The sequence below is a fragment of the Myiozetetes cayanensis genome, unplaced genomic scaffold (genome assembly GCF_022539395.1).
Source record: "Myiozetetes cayanensis isolate MyiCay16 unplaced genomic scaffold, myiCay2020 scf26, whole genome shotgun sequence".
Taxonomy (NCBI): domain Eukaryota; kingdom Metazoa; phylum Chordata; class Aves; order Passeriformes; family Tyrannidae; genus Myiozetetes; species Myiozetetes cayanensis.
The window spans coordinates 5,238,557-5,259,305 of NW_026087477.1; the positions used below are offsets into that span (position 1 = coordinate 5,238,557).

Below are 20,749 nucleotides of genomic sequence, written 5' to 3' on the forward strand. Positions count from 1 at the left end.
GGATGAGCAGTGTCCTGGGAATTCTGTGGGAATATGGGATGAAGGGGTGTTAAGGCAGCTGCAGGGGCACCCACAGGGATATGGGGGGGCCAGGATGGAGCCCTGGGGGGGCTGCACAGGAGCAGGGATGCAGGGAAGGGGGGGATGCAGGGAAGTGGCAGGGCAGCAGTTGCTGAGGGGCCTGGGGGGTGACAGAGGGACAGGAGCAGGGATGGAGCTGCTGGGCCTCTCCAGCCAAATGCTACCAGAGCATCCCTGCTGCTGCACCACAGCCTTTCCTGGCTGGATCCATCCCTCTGGATCCATCCCTCTGGATCCATCCCATCCAGCTTTCCCACACTCCCCCAGGGCAGGAGGGGTCAGTGCTCCCCTGCTCCCCATTCCAACCTAAAAGGGCTTTGACCTCTGGAGCTCCCTGGTCCTGTCTCCCATCCCGATTTTCCCAGGCTGGAATGCATCCCTGGGGATTCTGTCCTGTGTAGTGGTCCAGACAGGGATCCAGGAAGGGCTTCCCACCTTGGCCCAGGGCTGGGAATTCCTGCCAAGTCCTTGTTTTCCAAGCTCCCTGACCCCACAGAGAGGGTTAAACCCTCACTGGGAGCTGGACCTGTGGGATGTGATCCCTAATCCAGCCCTTGTCCCCAGTCCCTCTCCAGCTCTCCTGGAGCCTCTTCAGGCCCTGGAAGGGGCTCTCAGGTCTCTCTGGAGCTTTCCCTTCTCCAGGTGAATCCCCCCCAGCCTGGCTCCATCCCACGTGGAATCGTTTGGGTGGGGAGTGGGAAGAGGTGCCACACGGCGTGGGCATCTGACAGGGCACAGAGAAATTCACGATTAATTTGCTTTAAATCAGCCTGCTCTGCTAATTAGCCCTGGCTCTGGGCACAACCCGAGTCACCCAGACACGAGGAGGCTTCAGCCTCTCCAAAGAAAAAAAAAAACCAAAAAAAAAAGGGAAAAAAAGCCATGGAAAAGTGGCGGCGCGCGCGGCTTCGGTGTCTCCATGGCAACGGATGCGAGACATTCCCGGGAAAACGGGACAGTGGAGGTGCCGGAGGGAGAGCTCAGGGTGGGGGGGGTGGGTGGTGTCTCGTCCTCCCTCGGGGCAGAGCCGCATCCCGAGCCTTGGGATGAGAAACGCGGGGAGAGGTCCCACCCCACGCGCGTGGGGAGGGGGACCCGGATCCAGCCGCTGCCGCTCGTGTTTCCAGGGAAATGTGAGCTCTGGGGAGAGCTCGCTGCGATCAGAGCCTGTCAGGAGGGGTGGGGGGGTTGGATCTTGGATCCTTTCCCAGATCAAACCTCCCTGGGGCAGGGGGGGAAAGGATTCCCTCAAAAGCCCGGCGGGTTTTCAGCGGATTTCGGGAAAATGCTTCCCTGAAGTTAAAAAGGGGGATATTATTTTTTTGGAAGTGGTTCCAGTCGGAAATAACATGCAAATCCCACCAAACAGCTGCTTCCTTGGTGGAATCAGGGAATGGGTTGGGTTGGAAGGACTTAAAGCTCATCCAGGTCCAGCTCCTGCCATGGGACACTTCCCACTAGCCCAGGGTGCTCCAACCTGGCCTTGGACACTTCCAGGGATGGAGCAGCCACAGCTTCTCTGGGAATTCCATCCCAGCCCCTCCCCACCCTCCAGCCAGGAATTCCTTCCCAATATCCCATCTAAATTTCAGTTTGAAGTCACTCCCTGTGTCCTGTCCCTCCATCCCTTGTCCCCAGCCCCTCTCCAGCTCTCCTGGAACCCCTTTAAGGCCCTGGAAAGGGCTCTGAGGTCTCCCTGGATCCTTCCCTTCTCCAGCCTGGCCTTGGACACTCCCAGGGCTGGGGCAGCCACAGCTTCTCTGTGCCAGGAAGAGCCTCTCAAAGTGGAATTTCCTCCCTGTGCTTTCTGGGAAAGCGCAGGGGGGGAAAAATGTTCTTAAAGCATTTGCCTTAATTAATCTCTTTTTTAAAAATATATATATATATTTGGAGGGACAGTCACAGCCAGAAGAATCCACACATTCCCCAGGAACTCATCATCCCTCCAACCAGCCTGACTAAGCCCCCAGTGCTCCCAGCAGCTCCCAGGGAGAGCTCCCAGCACCTGGAGCTCCTCTAATAAAGGAGGAAAATGATCCTGGACTGGTTCCTTACCCCCAAAAAAACCACCCCCACACCATCTCAGAGGGTTTGGCTGATGATTTGGAGCACCTTGAGAGGCAGCTGCTGTTCCAGGGAGCTGTTCCCGGGCCAGGCAGGGCCCTGGGATGAACCAGAGCTCATTCAGAAAACACCTCCCCCACTCTGTGAATTGTTCCTGAAGGAGGGCTTGGCACCGACATTCCCTGGAGCTGGAGCTTGGCAGGGAAAACTCCGCCTGCTGAGGGCTGGGAAGGAGCAACCCCCGTGCCAGGAGAGGCCAGGGAGGAGGATTTCAGCTGGAATTCCCTAGGGAATGGCTTTCAGGAGCAGAGTGCAGGGAGGGATCATCAGGGTTGTGCCCATTCCAGCCAAATCAGGCGGGAAAACTGGGAAATGGCTGAAGAGGATCCTCAGGGAAGGGTTTGGGGTGCAAAGTTCTGTTCCAGTTCCCACAGAACAAGGGTGGGGGTGAAGCCCTGAGCGCTTGGGGAGAACAGAGGGGAAGGTCCAGCCTTCCCAGTGGGAAATCTCATGGAATTCCAGCCTGGTGTGGGTGGAAAGGACCTTAAAGCCCATCCAGTTCCACTCCTTCCACCTCAAAAAACCTCAGCACCTTCCCCTGATTTCCCTCCTGGGCCCCACTCCAGCCTCAAATCCCAAAGGATTTTTTGCCTCGGGCTCTTCCGTGCAGGCCCCACATTCCAGACTCCCCCTTCCAGCTCCTAAAGGGGGATGAGAAAAAAGAGGGAAAATCCCCCCCTCTGGTTTAAAGGGAAAAGCAGGTGGAGGCAAAGCAAGGCCCCTTCATCCAGGTGGATCCCACAGAGCCGAGAGACGCCCCCGGAATGGCAGAGCCGCTCCTGGAGCAGCTTCCAGCGCTGGGAGAGCCGTGAGTCACCATTCCCATGGCAACTCTGCTTCCCTGGGAGACATCCCGGCCTCAGGAGGGAAGGTGGTCCATGGGATGCTCCAAAGGATTCCAGGAGTCACCATCCATGGCCTGGGAAGCAAAGCTGGAGCTGCCTGAGTGCCCCAGGGTGTTTTGGAGCTGGATTCCTGGATCTCCTCCAGTTTTCCTGCTGGGATTCACCCCCTGGGAGACACTCAGGTGAACCCCCCCCTCCCCTCCTCCCAGATTTAGATTCAGATTGGGATTCAGACCCCGGATTTTGGGGTGGGCAATGCTCCTCCTGGCATGGGAACCCCACACGAGCCACCCGAATCCATGGAAAAACCTTTCCTCGCACAGATCCCCGAGGATGATGCCAAGAGCTCCAGCTGTGTGTGGGCTGGCTCTGGGCACAGCCAGCCAGGGCTGGCAGTGCCAGCAGCTCCTCTCCCTCCAGCAGGCGCATCCCGGGGTTTCTCGGGATCACCAATTCCCAGCGGGGATCTTCGGGACGGCGCCGGGGCGGGGATGGGAAGTGGGAAAAACACCGGGAGGCTTCGCAGCCTTTTAGCAGCTGCTTCACACCGAGAGTTCGCTCCTCCCTCCCCTTCCCGCCCGCATCCAGGTATCCCTGAATCCCATCCACGGCTGCATCCCGGGCGAGGAAAAACATCCGGGGGGGGGGGAGCACAGGTGGGAGTGGGAATGTTGGTGGGATGGGAACGCACGTGGAGGAGTCCTCAAGTTGCCCCAGGGGGAGGTTTAGGTTGGGTATCAGGTTTATTTGTCCATGGAAAGGGTCGTCCAGCCCTGGGAATGGGCTGTGATTCCATGGAATCTCCATGAGAGCCGTGCTGGAGAGGCTGGGGAAGAGCCTGGCAGGGAGGGATGGAGCCTGGCAGGGAGGGATGGAGCCTGGCAGGTGGTCAGATCATCCAAGAAGGGAATTGTGGGGTTATCTGGGAGGTGTCACAGCCATCCCAAGGCAGCAGGGATCACCCCCCTCCCACCCCCACAGCCTGCCCTGGGGGGCCACCAAAACACCCAGCGGGGCAACCAGACACTCGAGAGGACCTGCTGGTGGATTTGCCACCCTCCCAAAAGCTGCCTGAGGTTCCCGTGTCCCCCCGGGGCTGGGAGAGGATCCCATTTCTCCAAGGAACTGCTCTGGACACTCAGGAGAGAAGGAAGGACTGGCCACGGTTGTCTTTAATCAGAATGTCAAGGCAGGGCTGTCCTGCCCCACCCTGGGCTGTCCTGGCACTGCTCCTGCTCCTCCTCACCTTCCCACTCCTGGCATTCCACCTGTTCCTCACCTTCCCATTCCTCTGACATTCCATCTGCTCCCTCTTCATCTTCCCACTCCTGACACTCCACCTGTTCCCTCCTTTCCCACTCCTGACACTCCATCTCCTCCTCACCTTCCCGCTCCCTCTGACGCTCCACCTGCTCCCTCACTTTCCCATTCCTCACCTTCCCATTCCTGAACACTCCACCTGCTCCATCCTCACCTTCCCACTCCTCTGACATTCCATCTGCTCCCTCCTCACCTTCCCATTCCTGAACACTCCACCTGCTCCTTCTCACCTTCCCACTCCTGACATTCCTCCTGCTCCTCACCTTCCCACTCCTCTGACATTCCATCTGCTCCCTCCTCATCTTCCCATTCCTGACACTCCACCTGCTCCTCACTTTCCCACTGCTCCCTCCACCTGCTCTCCCTCCTCCTTTATCCCACTTTTCCCACCCCCTCTGCTCCTCCTCCTCCTCCACCTCCTCCCCACCCCAACAATGCTGGGGCTCTCTGGTGGCACCAAGGACACGAAGAACAGACCAGACACCGCCCCCCAGCCCCCATTCCCGACCTTCCTGGTGCTCCCACAAATCCAGCCTTGACTCCACGTGCAAAGTCCCGCTTGTATTTGGCTCGGTAAAGTGCAAGGCAGGGCCACAAGGCCTGGTGGTGGAGCTGGGACAGGAGATGTTGTGTCAACCGAGAGCAAAAATAAAAAAACCACGAGGCCACCAGAGGTGGGAACTGCAGCTGGGAACGGCTCCCCCCTCATTCCCACCTCGCTGGAATCCTGGGAGACCCTCGGGAGCCTCCTCCAGGCACGATGAAAGAAGGACCAAGCCGTGTCTCAGAGGTTGAGCTCTATAAACCCTCGGGCACAGCAAAGCAGGGGGGGCAGGGAGGGCACCCCAGCCCAGCTCCCTGGGGGGATTTGGGAACCTGCTCTCCCAAAAATCCACACCCTCCAAAAAAAATCCCCCAGCCTGGTTTTTCCCCACCCCACAGTCCAGCAGGCTGGGGCGAGCTCGGAGCTCCAGAGGTTCGGGAAGGCCCCGGGTGCGGCCGATTCCTCACAGGACCTGCTCGGTGCTGGACGAGGAGATGTCCAGGAGCCTCCAGGCCGCGTAGGGGTTGAGCTCGTCCTGGTCCCGGCACAGGGCCCACACGTAGAGCATCCGCAGCACCTTCTCCTGCAAGGAAAATCCTGGGATAACAGGGGGGCAGGGACACGGCTCCCGGCTCCCAGGGGTGGGATCCGCGTTGCTGAGGGAGATGGGGGGGGATCAGCCTGGAGAAAAGGGGCTCCCAACTCCCAATTCCCAGTCTAGGGGGACAGGATCTGCATTTCTGAGGGAGCTGAGACAGCAGGAAGGAGATCCCAGTTCCCAGATTAAGGGGAATGGATTCTCATTTTTGATGGATTTGAGGGGGCTCAGCCTGGAGGAAAGGGGCTCCCAACTCCTAATTCCCAGTTTAGGGGGAAAGGATCCACAATTCTGATGGATCTGAGGGGGCTCAGCCTGCAGAAAAGGGGCTCCCAATTCCCAGTTCCCAGTTTAGGGGAAAGGATCCACATTTCTGATGGATTTGAGGGGGCTCTCAATTCCCAGTTTAGGGGGAAAGGATCCACGTTTCTGATGGATCTGAGGGAGCTCAGCCTGGAGAAAAAGAGCTTCCAGCTCCAGGGGAAAAGAATCCATTTTTCTGATGGATCTGAGGGAGCTCAGCCTGCAGAAAAGGGGCTCCCAATTCCCAGTTCCCAGTTTGGGGGGAAAGGATCCACATTTCTGATGGATCTGAGGGGGCTCCCAATTCCCAGTTTAGGGGGAAAGGATCCTCATTTCTGATGAATCTGAGGGAGATGGGGGGGGAACAGCCTGCAGAAAAGGGGCTCCCAATTCCCAATTCCCAGTTTGGGGGGACAGGATCTGTGTTTCTGAGGGAGATGAGACAGCAGGAAGGAGATCCCAATTCCCAGTTTGGGGAAAAGGATCCCATTTCTGATGGATCTGAGGGGGCTCAGCCCAGGTAGGGGGCCCGATTCTCATTTCTGATGGATTTGAGGGGGCTCAGCCTGGAGGAAAGGGGCTCCCAATTCCCAGCTCTGAGGAAAAAGGATCCACATTTCTGATGGATTTGAGGGGGCTCCCAATTCCCAGTTTAGGGGGAAAGGATCCACAATTCTGATGGATCTGAGGGGGCTCAGCCTGGAGAAAAGGGATTCCCAATTCCCAGCTCTGAGGAAAAAGGATCCACATTTCTGATGGATTTGAGGGGGCTCCCAATTCCCAGTTTAGGGGGAAAGGATCCACGTTTCTGATGGATCTGAGGGAGCTCAGCCTGGAGAAAAAGAGCTTCCAGCTCCAGGGGAAAAGGATCCACATTTCTGATGGATCTGAGGGGGCTCAGCCTGCAGAAAAGGGGCTCCCAATTCCCAGTTCCCAGTTTAGGGGAAAAGGATCCTCATTTCTGATGGATCTGAGAGGGCTCCCAATTCCCAGTTTAGGGGGAAAGGATCCTCATTTCTGATGGATCTGAGGGAGCTGGGGGGAGCTCAGCCTAGAGAAAAGGGATTCCAAATTCCCAGCTCTGAGGAAAAAGGATCCACATTTCTGATGGAGCTGAGGGGGCTCCCAATTCCCAATTCCCAGTCTGGGGGGAAAGGATCCTCGTTTCTGATGGAGCTGAGGGGGCTCCCAACTCCCAGTTCCCATTTTGGGGGGCTGTGGCACTTGGGGACGTGGATCAGTGGTGATGGTTGGACTGATGACCCCAAAGCTCCTTTTTAACCTTAATAATTCCAGGATTTCGCTCCCCCAGGGACTGTTCCTGTGATTTTCCCCTCTGCTCCCATCTTCCCTCCCTTGGAACTTCATCCCAGGCAGGAAAACAAGATCAAACTCGCCGATTTGCCAAAATTAGAAGGAGGCTTCCCAAACATCCCTGGCTGACACACATTTAGGAGGCACCACTGTCAACCTGGATAAGACTTGACCTTGTTTGGAGTTTGTTTGGGGTTTTTTTTTGGTATTTTTTATTTTTTTAAAGCAGAAATTTCTGAATTTTCAAAACTACCTGGGCTGGAATCTTCCATCAAATTTAGGAGCTTTCCCGTGGCTGCAGCTCCTTCCCCTGGGAGCTGCATTTGGAAATGTTTTAAAGCTACTTTTTTATTTTATTTTATTTTTTTTTAGATGAATTTGCTGCAGTTCTGCTCCAAAGGGGTAAAAGTTGGGAGTTTTTGGAGGGAAAAGAGGGGATAAGAGAAGGAAAACACCATGGGCATCCCATGGATCCTTCCTGAGGATAAACCACTCGGAACAAGCCCCAGATAAAGTGGCTTGAACTGAACACGAAAATGAAAGTGTTCCCAAAGGGATTTTGTGAGCTGCTGCTCTTAATTAACAGGGAATATCTTAATCTGAAAAGCTGCTGGTTGTCCAAGGCCTCCTCCTCTGGATTTTCTGGGGAACCTGAACAATTCCAAGCGGGGTAAAATCCCAGGGGGAATGACAAGCGATGGAGAATTTCCAATTTACAGCTGGAAGTTGTGGCTGCCCCAAAGAGCCCTCAGGTTGGGGCAGGCTGGGATAGTGGAAAGTGTTTGAGGATGAGCTTTAAGACCCCTTCCAACCAGAATCTTCCTGGGATTCCATGGATTTGAGGCTCCTCTTGGCCTAAAACGCCTTTTTTCCTTCAGGAAATCCCAGTCCCCCCCTTCCCCAGAGGCTGCCACTGGATTATAAAGCTCCAGTTTGGTTTCCAGGGCAGGCTTTTCATGCATCTCCTTGATTTATTGCTGCCCCCCAGGAAGCAGACAGCGAACAGCCTTTTGATATCCTGTCCAATAATTATCCCATCAATACCCATCTCCCAGGAAGGCAGGAATTTAATGCAAGGAATCCCAGGATCAGCTGTTCCTCCCCTGCAGCCCCAGTGACAGGTTGTAAATCAGCCCCAGATGGGCCCCCAGAATTCAAATTAATCCTGGTTTTATTCTTTTTTTTTTTTATTTTTAAATTCCAGCCTGGCCTAAAGATGAGGCTTGCAAAAAAAAAATCCAATATTTATTAATATAAATTATTTCTATATTAAATGCAGGTATTAATCCCAAGGAAAACACGTTGGGAAGTGCCAGCTCCAGCCATCTCCCATCAGCCATCACTAAGCTAGTTAATTATTCCAAGTTGGAGCTGTCTGGGCGATAACTCCTGGGAATAAAGCTATTCCAGAGGCTGCTGTTGTCATTAATTCTGGGAACAAGGATATTCTGACAGGTTGACATCACTCCAGCCCAAGGAGGTGCCAGGGATTTGCTCCACAAATCATTCCCTGTCAGAGGCTCCCCCAGGAACCACATCCCAAGTGGATGGGTGGGAATTTTATGGAATTTTATGGAATTTCATGGAATAAGGGGCTTGTGGGGCTTTATTTGGGTGGTTTAAGTGCATTTGGAGTGATTTTGAGTGATTTTTGAGTGATTTTAACGGAGTGATTTCCCCAGCAACTGCAAATTACTTCAATCCAAACCCCCTGATCAGCAAAGGATCTTCCAGGGCTTTTTAGGAAGGGAAAAAAGGTGGGAAAAAGAGCAGGATGAGGTGGAGGGAAGAGGTCAGAGCTGTCCCAAAACCCCACTCACCGGATCTCCTTCCACCACCTCCCCTTTGTGGTTCTTTATCACCATCACCACCTGAGCCTGGAAGGTGATGATTAAAACTGGTCCCTGCTCCATCATCTTCCCCATGGCCAGCTGCAAGGAGAGGGAATTCCATCAGAAAACCAGCAATTTCCATCAAAAAACCAGCAAATTCCCTCAGAAAACCAGTAAATCCCAGCACAAAACAAGGAAATTCCCTCAGAAAACCAGAAAATTCCATCAGAAAACTAGAAAATTCCATCAGAAAACCAGCAAATTCCCTCAGAAAACCAGCAAATTCTGTAAGAAAACCAGCAAATTCCCTCAGAAAACCAGCAAATTCCCTCAGAAAACCAGCAAATTCCATCAGAAAACACAGCAAATTCCCTCAGAAAACCAGCAAATTCCTGCTGATCCCCGAAGGAACATCCAGTTGGACATTCCCACCCTCTCCCAGGGCTGATCCAGTTCTTTCCATCAGCTCCTCTGTTAATCAGATATTCTATCTGATATAATATCCTGAGGGGGAAGGGACCCCCCAAGGCTTTTCTCTTGCTTTTAAAGGAATTTTTGCCCTCCAGTCTCACAGGATCAGGCAAAAAGCACCAGAAATATTTCCAAGTGTGAATCTTTTGTTGGCCAGGATATTTTTTTCTCCCCCCTCTTTATTCTAAGGTTGCTCCCTTAAATATTTAAAGAACTTATTAACTGCCACACATACAGGAATGGAGAATTAAGGTTATTTTTTTATATTATTTTTCATCCCCAGAGCTCTTAAAAAAGCAGAACCCCCTCTTTGTGTTTTTGTGGCAATGCAGGGAGCTGTGGAATATTTTGAACTTCCAAAATAATAATAATAAAAAAAAAATGAATCCCACTGAAGGCAGCGGGACTTTTGCTCTTTAAAATGAGAGGCAGTCCCAAAAACCAGGGTGTTTTATCCCATAACAAAGGGAGCATCACAGGAGATGGCCACAAAGGCATCAAAATATATATATTTCGAGGTAGATTTCCTCTCCCCTGAGGAAAACTCAGCACCACTGCAACGTTCCTGTGCCCACTTCCAAGGAATCAGCTCCCAGCTCGGCAGGAACTCCACACCACGTGCCTGCAGCTGCCCCTGACTCATCCACCCAAACACAACCCAGTTTTCCACCCCAAAACCCCGGATCCCAAAAGGGATCGGAGCCGTTTCCAGCACGGATATTCGCCATTTCCAAAATTCCAGGCTGGGATTGCTGTGCTTTTAGTGCCATGATCCCTGAAAATTCCATCACTGGGACAGTGTTTGGAGCTGATCCCAGAGAGGTGAGGCTAAAAAAAGCTTCATTAAGTGCCAGAACTGCTGAGGATGTTCTGGAGCAGGAACAACTCCTCGGGAAAACGGGATGTGGGAGCACCGGGATGGAGCAGATCCTTGGCCACGTCACCACATGGAATGCTTGGGGTTGGAAGAGAAATTGGGGATCATCCAGTCCTACCCCCACACCTTCCACTGTCCCAGGTTGTTCCAACCTGCTCTTGGACACTTCTGGTGCCTCCTCTGGCCTCGCGCTCCAACATCTCCATGTCCTTCCCATACCGGGATCCCAGAGATCCCAAATCCCAGTGGCGCCCTCAGGGAGCCACACAGCCCATCCAGAACCATGCAGAACGTTCCAGAAGAGCAGCCCAGACTCCCTCCAGCCATTCCTGCCCTGCACAACCTTGAGCCACGGGCAGGAATGTCCATCATCCTTCCCTGAATTCCCTGGGAATGTGTTTTTGTTTGCCTTTAGGATTAGCCTTCCTCCATCCATCTGCTGCTGAGCCAAGCCAAGGTGCCCTGAGAGCAAGGACACAAACCACAGGCTTGGGGCTGGATCCCACAATTCCAGGAGTTTTCACTTCCAGCAGTGGGATTCTGCCTTCCAGCAGTGGAATTTTCCCTTCCAGCAGTAGGATTCTCCCTTCCAGAGTGGGATTCTCCCTCCCAGCACTGGAATTCTCCCTTCCAGCAGTGGGATTCTCCTTTCCAGAGTGGGATTCTCCCTTCCAGCATTGGAATTCTCCCTTCCAGAGTAGGATTCTCCCTTCCAGAGTGGGATTCTCCCTTCTAGCAATGGGATCTTCTCTTCCAGCAGTGGGATTCTCCCTTCTAGCAATGGGATCTTCTCTTCCAGCAGTGGGATTCTCCCTTCCAGAGTGGGATTCTCCCTCCCAGAAATGGGATTTTCCCTTCCAGAGTGGGATTCTCCCTTCTAGCAGTGGGATTCTCCCTTCCAGAGTGGGATTCTCCCTTCCAGCACTGGAATTCTCCCTCCCAGCATTGGAATTCTCCCTTCCAGCCCTGGGATCTGTCCCTGTGGGAGCAAAGATTCCCAACACCAGAGGCAAAACCCAACCAGTTAAAGCAAAAACTCTTCAGATTTGATGATCCTGGAGGCGTTTCCCAACCTTAACAATTCCAAGAAAACCCCTCCCGAGTCGAATTCAGTCCCCTCAGAGTGAAATCCCAGGACACTCACGTCGATGTTGTCGATGTCCAGGATCCTGGAATGGAACTGGAGCCCCAGGGCTTTGGCCTGTTGGATGGGATGAGCCAGCTGGCTGTAAGTCTGGAAAACAACAAAAACCCTTTGAAATCTTCCTGTCCCCCAAAAAAAAGCCTCGGGAATTTCCACGCAGAGAGAAGCAGTGAAAGAAAAGGGAAGAGGGATGTGCTGGGATATTGCAGCTCCATTAAGGAGTTTTATATCTAAATATCAGGAATATTCTCCCATTTCCTGCCCTGGTTGGTTCTGGATTTCAGAGCTGGAATTTCTAATTACAACCAGCTCTGAAATGTTGGATTTTTGGTTGGAGGAAGTGCCAAGGAATCCGTTGTTTTTCCCAGAGGGATCCTCTGTTGGCATTTCTGAGCCAAAAAAAGGAAATTATTATTTTTTTTTCTTTTTTTTTGCTTTCAGGATGCTGGAAGTCTCCACAAAATCAGGACAAAGATGTTCCTGGGAATAGATTTAATGGGAAAAAACTGCCTCTGCCGGCCCTCTGGTGGTGGGACATGGAGGAGACTCACCCTGGGAAATTCAGTCTTTTGGGGCCTAAAATCCACTTATTTTGGGGACTAAAACGCAATTATGTTGGATTTTAAACAGAAATATTTTGGATTTTAAACACAATTATTTAGGATTTTACATCCCAATTATTTTGGATTCTACAGCCCAATTATTTTGGATTTTAAACATCATTAATTTGGGTTCTAAATCACAACTATTCTGGATTCCACATCCCGATTATTTTGGATTTTAAACACAATTATTTAGGATTTTACATCTCAATTATTTTGGATTTTAAACACAATTATTTTGGACTCTACATCCCAACCATTTTGGACTCTACATCCCAATCCTTTTGGAGGAGGGAGGCCCAGAACAAACTCCATTTTCAGGCAAGGCTCTGCTTCCCTGGAGCCAAACCATCCCTGAATTCCAACCAACTCCCATTCCCCGCTTCCAGCCATGGATCCAGGACCCAAAACCTCCTCAAAAATCACTTTCCAAACAAGCCCAACTCCAGTTTTCCTGCAGTCCAGCCCACCCAGGCTGCAATTCCCTCCCTAACAAAGCTCCATCCTGCCAGGATGAGCCGCTGGAATGACGAGTTTTCCCTTGTGTTTACATGGAATTTCCGGGATCTCAGCCCCCTGTCCCGCTCTCTGCTCCCCCACCCTTCACATCATATCTTATATTATCATCAAAACACAGAAATCCCCCTCTCAGCCTCTTCCCCAGGATAACCAGGCCTAACAAACCCACTTCCAAAGGGAGATTCCCACCCTTTTCCAGGCCATTCCCAAAGGCTCCACTCACCGCCTCGTAGCACCAATCTTTGAGGATCTCGAGCTCCCCGGAGATCAGAGCCTGGGAAAAGGGAATCAAACAGGGATATTCTAACACACCTCCCACAGCAGGGTGGAAACAACCAGCAATTCCAGCAGCAGAACTCCTTAAATCCCGAATTTTGTGGAGTTTGGAAGAGGAACAGCAACAAGGACTTGCAGAAACCCCCCTGATCCAAGTCCAATGCACAGAAAGCTCCTAAACCTTCCTGGGGGGACTTTTCCCCTTGAACTTTCCTGCTCAAACTTCCCCAAAAAGTCGCCAGAATTCCCACTCCTGGGGGAATCCTGAGGGGTGGGATCAGACAGAAGCAGGAGGATCAAACCTGGGAAGTTTTCAGCCCTGTTGGGATCCAGTTTTATTCCCCAAATCAGTTTTTATTCCTCCTTTAAGGCCCTTCCCGGAGCAGGAGGATCAGAGGGATTTTGGGATGTGGGTCAGCAGGTGTTAATCCGAGGTGGGATCCTCTCACTTTGCTCCTCTCAGGGTGTTTTTCCACTCTTACAAACCTCTCTCAGTTCCTGCTGGATTTCAAATCCCCTTTTCCCTGTGGATTTCCTGCCTCAGTGCAGTGACAGGGAAGTAAATCCATTCAGATTCCCTCTCACATCCTTCATCACTGCTGCTCTGAGTCCCTAAAAACATCCAATTCCACACAATTCCCAGAAATATTCCCACTGAACCTGCTCTTCTCCCTGAGTCCCAGATCCTTCAGAACCCGCTGGCACACCCCAAATTCCTTCCCTTATCCATTTTTTATCACCCTCCCTTCCCTTTGATCTCTCTGATCCCACATCATTTCTCGGGACAGAGGATGATTTGGTGTTTTCTAGGCCAGAAAAGGAATTTATTAATCTTTTAAATAATGAAATACAAAAACTAAATGGGCTCCAACTTCCTTTCCCAAGGTTCTGGGTGTCTGAGGAGCAAATCCTGTCCCAGCTTTTCACCGGATCGATGGAAAAATGAAAGAATCAAGTAAAAAAATGATCTTTTAAAAGGGAAAATAAACGCAGGGGATGTTTCTCCTCTCACCTCCAGGACGTTGGGGATGATGTCCCGCTCACACTGCTTCAGGAAACGATCCTTGTCGAAGGAGGGATCCACCTTGAGGATCTCCGTCAACACCTCCGACATCTCCGTCTTGGAGAACAATCCACCTGGGAAAACAAGTCAGTGGCACAAAAACCATCCCCAGGGGGGAAAAAGAAGGCACAAAACCATCCCCGGGGGGGAAAACAAGGCAAGACCTCCTGGTGATGCAGCAGGGGAGGAACAACTCCAGGTTTTTAGTTAAGCCTGAGATTTATCCCACACGAGGATTTGTCATCTCAGATCCCGCCGCTCCACCGCGGCATCCTGGACAAGGATCCAGGCAAAACGCAGGGAAAATGCTGGGAAGCTCCAGGAGCTGCCCCAAAAAGCTGGGAAATAGCACCATGAGGAGCAGAGGAGGAGCTGTTACCTATCAAGTCGGTGACTTTGTCGGTGACGGCCCGCGACGCTCGGATGAAGGCGTTGTCGCTCTCGTCGTACTTCATCTTCATCTCAAAGAACCCTGCCAGGAGAGCAGAGCGAGCTCAGAGCCCATCCTGATCCAGGAAAACCGCCAGGGTTTGGAAATCCGAGCTCCCAGTTCCCTCCTAAATCCCCTGGTTCGCAGCAGGCACCGACCCCGAGCGGCTTCTCCGCTCGTCCTCCTTCCCAGCTCTCAGTAAATGCTCCTCTCTCGCTTCACCCTCCACAAACCTTGGAGCTTCTGGGAGATTTGCAGGTAGAAAACACACCAGGAAACTGCCCCTGCACCAGGAACAGCCTGGTTACACCAGGAACAGCCTGGTTACACCAGGAACAGCCTGGTTACACCAGGAACAGGCTCACAGCCCTCAATTCATCTCCTGCAAGGAAGATGTCAAACCAACACCAGGGCAGAGGGGAGGAAAATCACAGGACGGACTTTTTAAGTCTTGCCCAATTTTTACTGAAATAGCCACACATCAGTGAGGCTGGGATTTTGGGATTTGCATTCCATTCCAGGCTGGTGGCAGCAGACAGAACGAGATCCACACAGCAGGAATCAGGGCTGGGAAAAGAGGGAGCTCCTGCTTTGCCTCTGAACCTCCCAAACACTCACTGTTGAAAACCACGTTGTTGTCCTTGAAATCTTTCCACTGCTGGTACCACTTGGAGTCTTTGTGCAGCACCATTCCCATGGCCTCCCTGGAAAGGGCGGGAAACAGGGATGGAACAGGGATTCTTGGGAGAAAATCAACTTACAACACTGGGAGATTAAAGGGGATAAAGGGGAGGGACATCCCTGCAGCGCTGAAGCCGATACAGAACGTGATAAGACAATGAGAAGCCCATCAATCATACACCAGGTAAATTATAACCCCCATAAATCAATGAAACACCCCATCAGTGACACACCAGCTGAATTATAACCCCATTAATTAATCAGACACCCCATAATTGACACAGCAGGGAAATAATACAGCACATAAATAATACCTGACTTGGAGGCTCAAGGCAGCAGGGAAAGCAAAGGAGCTCAGGCCTAGCCCTGCCAAGCCTGATTCCAGATGTTAAAACTGACAACAAAACACGTGCCCAAGTCAAAATTTCATCTCCTATCACCACATCTGGAATTTTTAAGTGCCTGGTTTCACTCTGGGGAAGCCTCAGGATCATCAGCTCCTGCTGGGAATGTGCCCTTGGAGTTCCCTGCCCTGCCCTGGATTTTAACCCCCTGCCCTCTAGTTCACTTTGGAAGGTTTTTGTTCAGTTGGACACAGAAATATCCACCCCAGAAGAGCCCAATACCCACTCATTGGCCTCAAATATCCTCTCCTCTTTGATCCTCTCTCCTGAATATTCCGTTCGTTTTCGGAGCCGCTCCGGACGTTTGTAGGGACCAGTTTGCCCTAAAACACTTTCATCTATTTCCTTCTTCACACTTTCTACTCCCTAGAAAGGAAAAGAATCCCTGTTAGGTCGGATTTGTTGTCCCCTCACCTTTCCCAGAAACTGCCCCTGGAGTTTTCCCTTCTCCAGCCTGGCCTGGGACACTCCCAGGGATGGGGCAGCCACAGCTTCTTTAGGAATTCCATCCCAGCCAGGAATTCCTTCCCAATATCCCATCTAAATTTCAGTTTGAAGCCATTCCCTGTGTCCTGTCCCTCCATCCCTTGTCCCCAGTCCCTCTCCAGCTCTCCTGGAGCCCCTTCAAGGCCCTGGAAGAAGCTCCAAAGTCTCCCTGGAGCCTTCCCTTTTCCAACCCGACCTGGGTGACATCAAAACACACAAACCCTTCGATATTTTCCCACCAAATCCAAGCTTTGGGGCAGCCTGTCGTTCCCAAACCACCACCAGGTGCCTGCCTGGGGAAGGATCCTCTGCCCTACTCCCCAAACCCAGCAACTCCCATTCCCAGGGACACCTTCCAGCGGCTCAGCCACCCCATCCCCAGCTCCCACATTCCCGTCCCCAGGGCCACCTGGATGCCAGTGGATTGTGCACCTGAGAGATGGCTTTGAAGGCTGCTGTCCTGCCCAGCTTCTCCCCTCCTTTTGTGACCGACTCTGCTGATTGTTTGGCCGTTTTGGCCGCTTCTTCCACGCCCTCCTTTATCCTGCGGCCGATGTCGCTTTTGCTGACCTCGTCCAAGCTCTGCCACAGGGGAGGAGAGGTCACAGCAGCTCCTTGTCCTCATCCCAATCCCTCCCCAGCTCTCCTGGAGCCCCTTCAGGCCTGGAAGGAGCTCTCAGGTCTCCCTGGTTCACCTTTTCCAGGTGAACCCTCCCAGCTGGCTCCCAAATCCCAGCCTGGTTTGGGTTGGAAGGGACCCCGAGCAGTGACAACTCCCACTAGACCAGCTTGCTCCAAACCCCTTCCCAACCTCAGCTACTCCAAAATCCCTGCAGTTCACCAGCTGTATCTTTAAATAAAAACAACAAAAAAAAGGGAATTTTCCACCTAGAACTGGGTTGCTTCAGAGTCACACCCAGAGCAGCCTCCCCGGGATTTGCTCCAGCAGCTCCTCATCCTCATTTTGGGATCCCAGAGCTGCTCTCTGTGCCCTCCAAATCCAAGAGGAATCCCTGGAATGTGCCAGTCCTCTGAGCACACATCAATTAAATATCAAATTAATCCACTCCTGCCGCAATTTTCTTAATTAATCTGCTCCAAAAGACTCGGAATTTTAATCTTTGTCCCCCCAAAAAAGAGCTGTTGCACAGGAAAAATTCAAACTCCTGGGGGGGGGCAGAAAGGGTTTTTTTAATAGAGCTTTTCCCCAGTCTGAGGTTTTATTTAATGGGTGTGAATTTTGTGGGCCAAAATGTCGTGTGGTTGTTATTTTATAGAGGAATATTCTGGAAAACACCTCCAGTGCTCCCTGTGAAATCCAGTGTGATCCCTCCCTGGAAAAGCTCTGGATGGAAGAGATGCTGTGAGGCAGAAATGGGAATTTTAAGGGTTTTAAACATCAAGGAGCAGCAAAAAAAAAAAAATAAAGGTTCCAAAAAAAGCTCAGTTTGTTCCTAATTTAGAAAATCAACCCAGAGAGGAGGGAAAAAAAAAAAAAAAAGGTGATAATTCAAATTATTCCCACTTAAAGCTGAATTTCCTCAGGGAAAGGTTCTTTTACCTCTTTAACTGTCCCTGTTATTTCTTCAAGTTTCTTTTTAATCACTTCAGAAGTTTTCACCGTTTCGGATTCGATGGTTTTCTGGGGGAAAAAAAAACAACAACATGATCAAAACTTCCCCCAAAAAACCCTTTAAAGATGGAATTGAGGGCAAAAAATTTCCATTTTAGGAGCCCCTCACTTGAGCCACCAGTTCAAGTTTGGTAAATAATGTTTAGAGCTCTGAAAACCAATTTGGTGCCAAATTTAATGTTAATTTTAATGTTAAATTTAGTATTGAATTTAATGCCAGATTTAATGTGAAATTTAGTGCCAAATTTAATGTCGAATTTAATATTAAATTTAATGCTAGATTTAGTGCCACATTCAATGTCGAAGTTAATGCCAAATTTAATATGAAATTTAATGCCAAATTTAATGTCAAGTTTAATATTAACTTTAAGGTAGAATTTAATATTAACTTTAATGTAGAATTTAATGTCAAATTTAATATTAAATTTAATGCCAAATTTAATGTCCAATTTAATACCAAATTTAATGTTGAATTTAATGCTGAATTGAATGGCAAATTTAATGTTAAATTTAATGTCACATTTAAAAGCCAAATTTAATGTAAAATTTAATGCCAAATTTATTGTCAAATTTAATGTTAAATATAATGTTAAATATAATGTCATATTTAATGCCATATTTAATGTCAAATTTAATGTTAAATTTAAGGCCAAACTTAATGTCAAATTTAACGCCAATTTTATTTCAAATTTAATGCCAAAATTATTGTCAAATTCCATGCCAAATTTAATGTCACATTTAATACCAAATTTAATCTTAAATTTAATGCCAAACTTAATGTTAAATTTAAAGCCAAATGTATTCTCAAATTTAATGCCAACTTTATCGCCAATTTTATTTCAGATTTAATGCCAAATTTATTGTCAAAACTAATGCCAAATTTAATGTCAATTTTATTTCAAATTTAATGTCAAATTTAATGCCGAATTTATTGTAAAATTTATTGTCAAATTTACTGTTAAATATAATGTCATATTTAATGCCATATTTGATGTCAAATTTAATGTTAAAATTTAATGCCAAATTTAATCTTAAATTTAATATCAAACTTAATGTTAAAATTTAATGCCAAATTTATTGTCAAATTTGTTAAATTTAATGTCACATTTAATGCCATATTTAATCTTAATGTCAAATGTAATGCCAAATTTAATCTGAAATTTAATGCCGAATTTAATACCAAATCCCACATTAACTTCCATGCCAAATTCACCACCAAATTTCACATTAAATGTCGTGTCCAATCCCAATTCCCCCCGGAATTCCCCCCCAAATCTCACGTATTTCCTCCGGGCTTCCCGCAGAGCGTCCGACTCTTCCAGCTTTTTGGCCTCATCCCGGAATTTCTGGATGCTTTCCTTCATCTCCTTGTTCTTGGCCAGCTCCTGTTTGATGTTCTCCACGAAGCCGGAGATGAAACCCTTCCTTCCTCCCGAGGAGTAACGTCTGGACTGGAGGGAAAACCGGGAAAAAAAGCGGGATTTAAGGGAAGAAGAAGTAAAATTCCAGAGTGAACGACTAAGGATTTAGGGGGAAAAGTGAAATAAAGTAAGAAAAGAAGTAAAAATAGGTGGGTGATGAAGGGAATAAAGAGGTAAATTAAAAGAATATCAATAAATTAAATTATAGCATAAAATCAAGAAATAAAGTGGATAAGCAATAAAATGATATTAACAAAATAAATGAAATAAAAGAGATAAATAATAAAGTGAGTAAACAAGTCAGTTAAAAGAATATGAATAAGACTAGATAATTAAATGGAATAAACAAGTAAATGAAAAGAATATAAATAAAAATAGATATTAGAGGGAATAGAAAAGTAGATTAAAAGAAAATAAATAACGTAATAAAATAAAATAGATAATAGAGTGGAGAAATAAGTAAATAAAAATAATATAAACAAAGTAAATAAAATAATAAATAAATAATAGGGTGGGTAAATAGAAATATAATAAAGTAAATAAACAAGCAAATTAAATAAAAAGTAAATTTAATAAAATAACAAAATTAAATAAAAATGAAAACCTGGTTGCTCCAAGCCCCCTCCAACCTCAGCCATTCCAAAATTCCTTGAGTTTATTGGATTTATCTTAAAAAAACCAGGACATTTTCCACATAGACCTGGTCGTTCTCCGGGTCAGCCCCACATCCAGCTGGGGATCCCAACGGGAAGCACCCTGGGAATTCCAACCCACCTGGGGGGTGTCCAGCGCGGGGATGCCCATCCTGACCACATTCCTGGGCAAGGCAGCGACGGGAGAACGTCTGGAAAGGAGCCACAAACCACCCAGGAGACACTTCTGCAAGGGAAACCCCACCCAGCTCAGCCAGCATTCCAAGGGTTGGGATTTAGGGATGAGCTGATTCCCAACCCAACCCACCCCAGAGCCATCAGGAATTTCCCAGTGGTGTTTGGGGCCAGGAAGAAACTCTCGGAGCAGGAAAGATCTGATGGATCATGGAAAACCATCCCAGGCCATCCCCACCCTCCCAGGGAGGAATTCCTGCTCAGTATTCCCTTTAAATTTCCCCTCTCTCCGTCTGAAGCCACGGAGGGGGTTTAAAACTCATCCAACCCCACTCCACGGGCAGGGATTTGGGATGGAGGGGGTTTAAAACCCATCCAATCCCACCCCGTGGGGAGGGCAGTTTGGGATGGAGGGGGTTTAAAATCCATGTAATCCTACCCCAAAGCAGGGACACTTTAGGATGGAGGGGCTTTAAGGTCCATCCAACCCCACCCCACGGGCAGGGATTTGGGATGGAGGGGGTTTAAAACCCATCCAATGCCAGCCCAAAGCAGGGGCAGTTTGGGATGGAGGGGCTTTAAAACCCATCCAGTCCCACCCCACGGGCAGGGATTTGGGATGGAGGGGCTTTCAGGCCCACGCAGTCCCAGCCCACGCCCCGGGCAGGGGCAGATCCCTCTCCGGGGCCGCGGGTCCCCCGTGGGTGACACCGCCGGGCCCCGCGGGGAGGGGGTGAGGGCAGGACGCTCACCCCGCGCTGTGCCCCCGCTCGGGGTGCCCCTGGTGCTGCCCCCTGCCCGGCTTTCCCCCCGGTTTGCCCCCCGGTTTGCCCCCCGCTCACCCCGCACCCTCCGGCCGCGGCCGCCGCCATCGCCCCGCGCCGCCCGTGACCTTCGCGCGGCGCCGCGCCGTGACGTCACTGCCGCGCGACCGCCGCGGGCACGTGGGCGGGA

The 20,749-nt window shown here is 49.9% G+C and overlaps 1 protein-coding gene across 1 annotated transcript; it reads right to left on the reverse strand.

Annotated features, from left to right (window-relative positions):
* Positions 1-4,910: 4,910 nt before the first annotated feature.
* TIMM44 (translocase of inner mitochondrial membrane 44) lies at positions 4,911-20,705 on the reverse strand. Its single transcript, XM_050321209.1, has 13 exons — positions 20,638-20,705; positions 19,743-19,847; positions 18,828-18,998; positions 17,476-17,556; positions 16,347-16,496; positions 15,655-15,794; positions 14,962-15,047; positions 14,293-14,385; positions 13,863-13,987; positions 12,798-12,848; positions 11,454-11,543; positions 8,950-9,060; positions 4,911-5,497 (listed from the first exon to the last, which is right to left on the reverse strand). Exons 1-13 carry the CDS (start codon positions 20,665-20,667, stop codon positions 5,378-5,380), a joined length of 1,353 nt encoding a protein of 450 aa, XP_050177166.1. The 5' UTR covers positions 20,668-20,705; the 3' UTR covers positions 4,911-5,377.
* Positions 20,706-20,749: the final 44 nt, after the last annotated feature.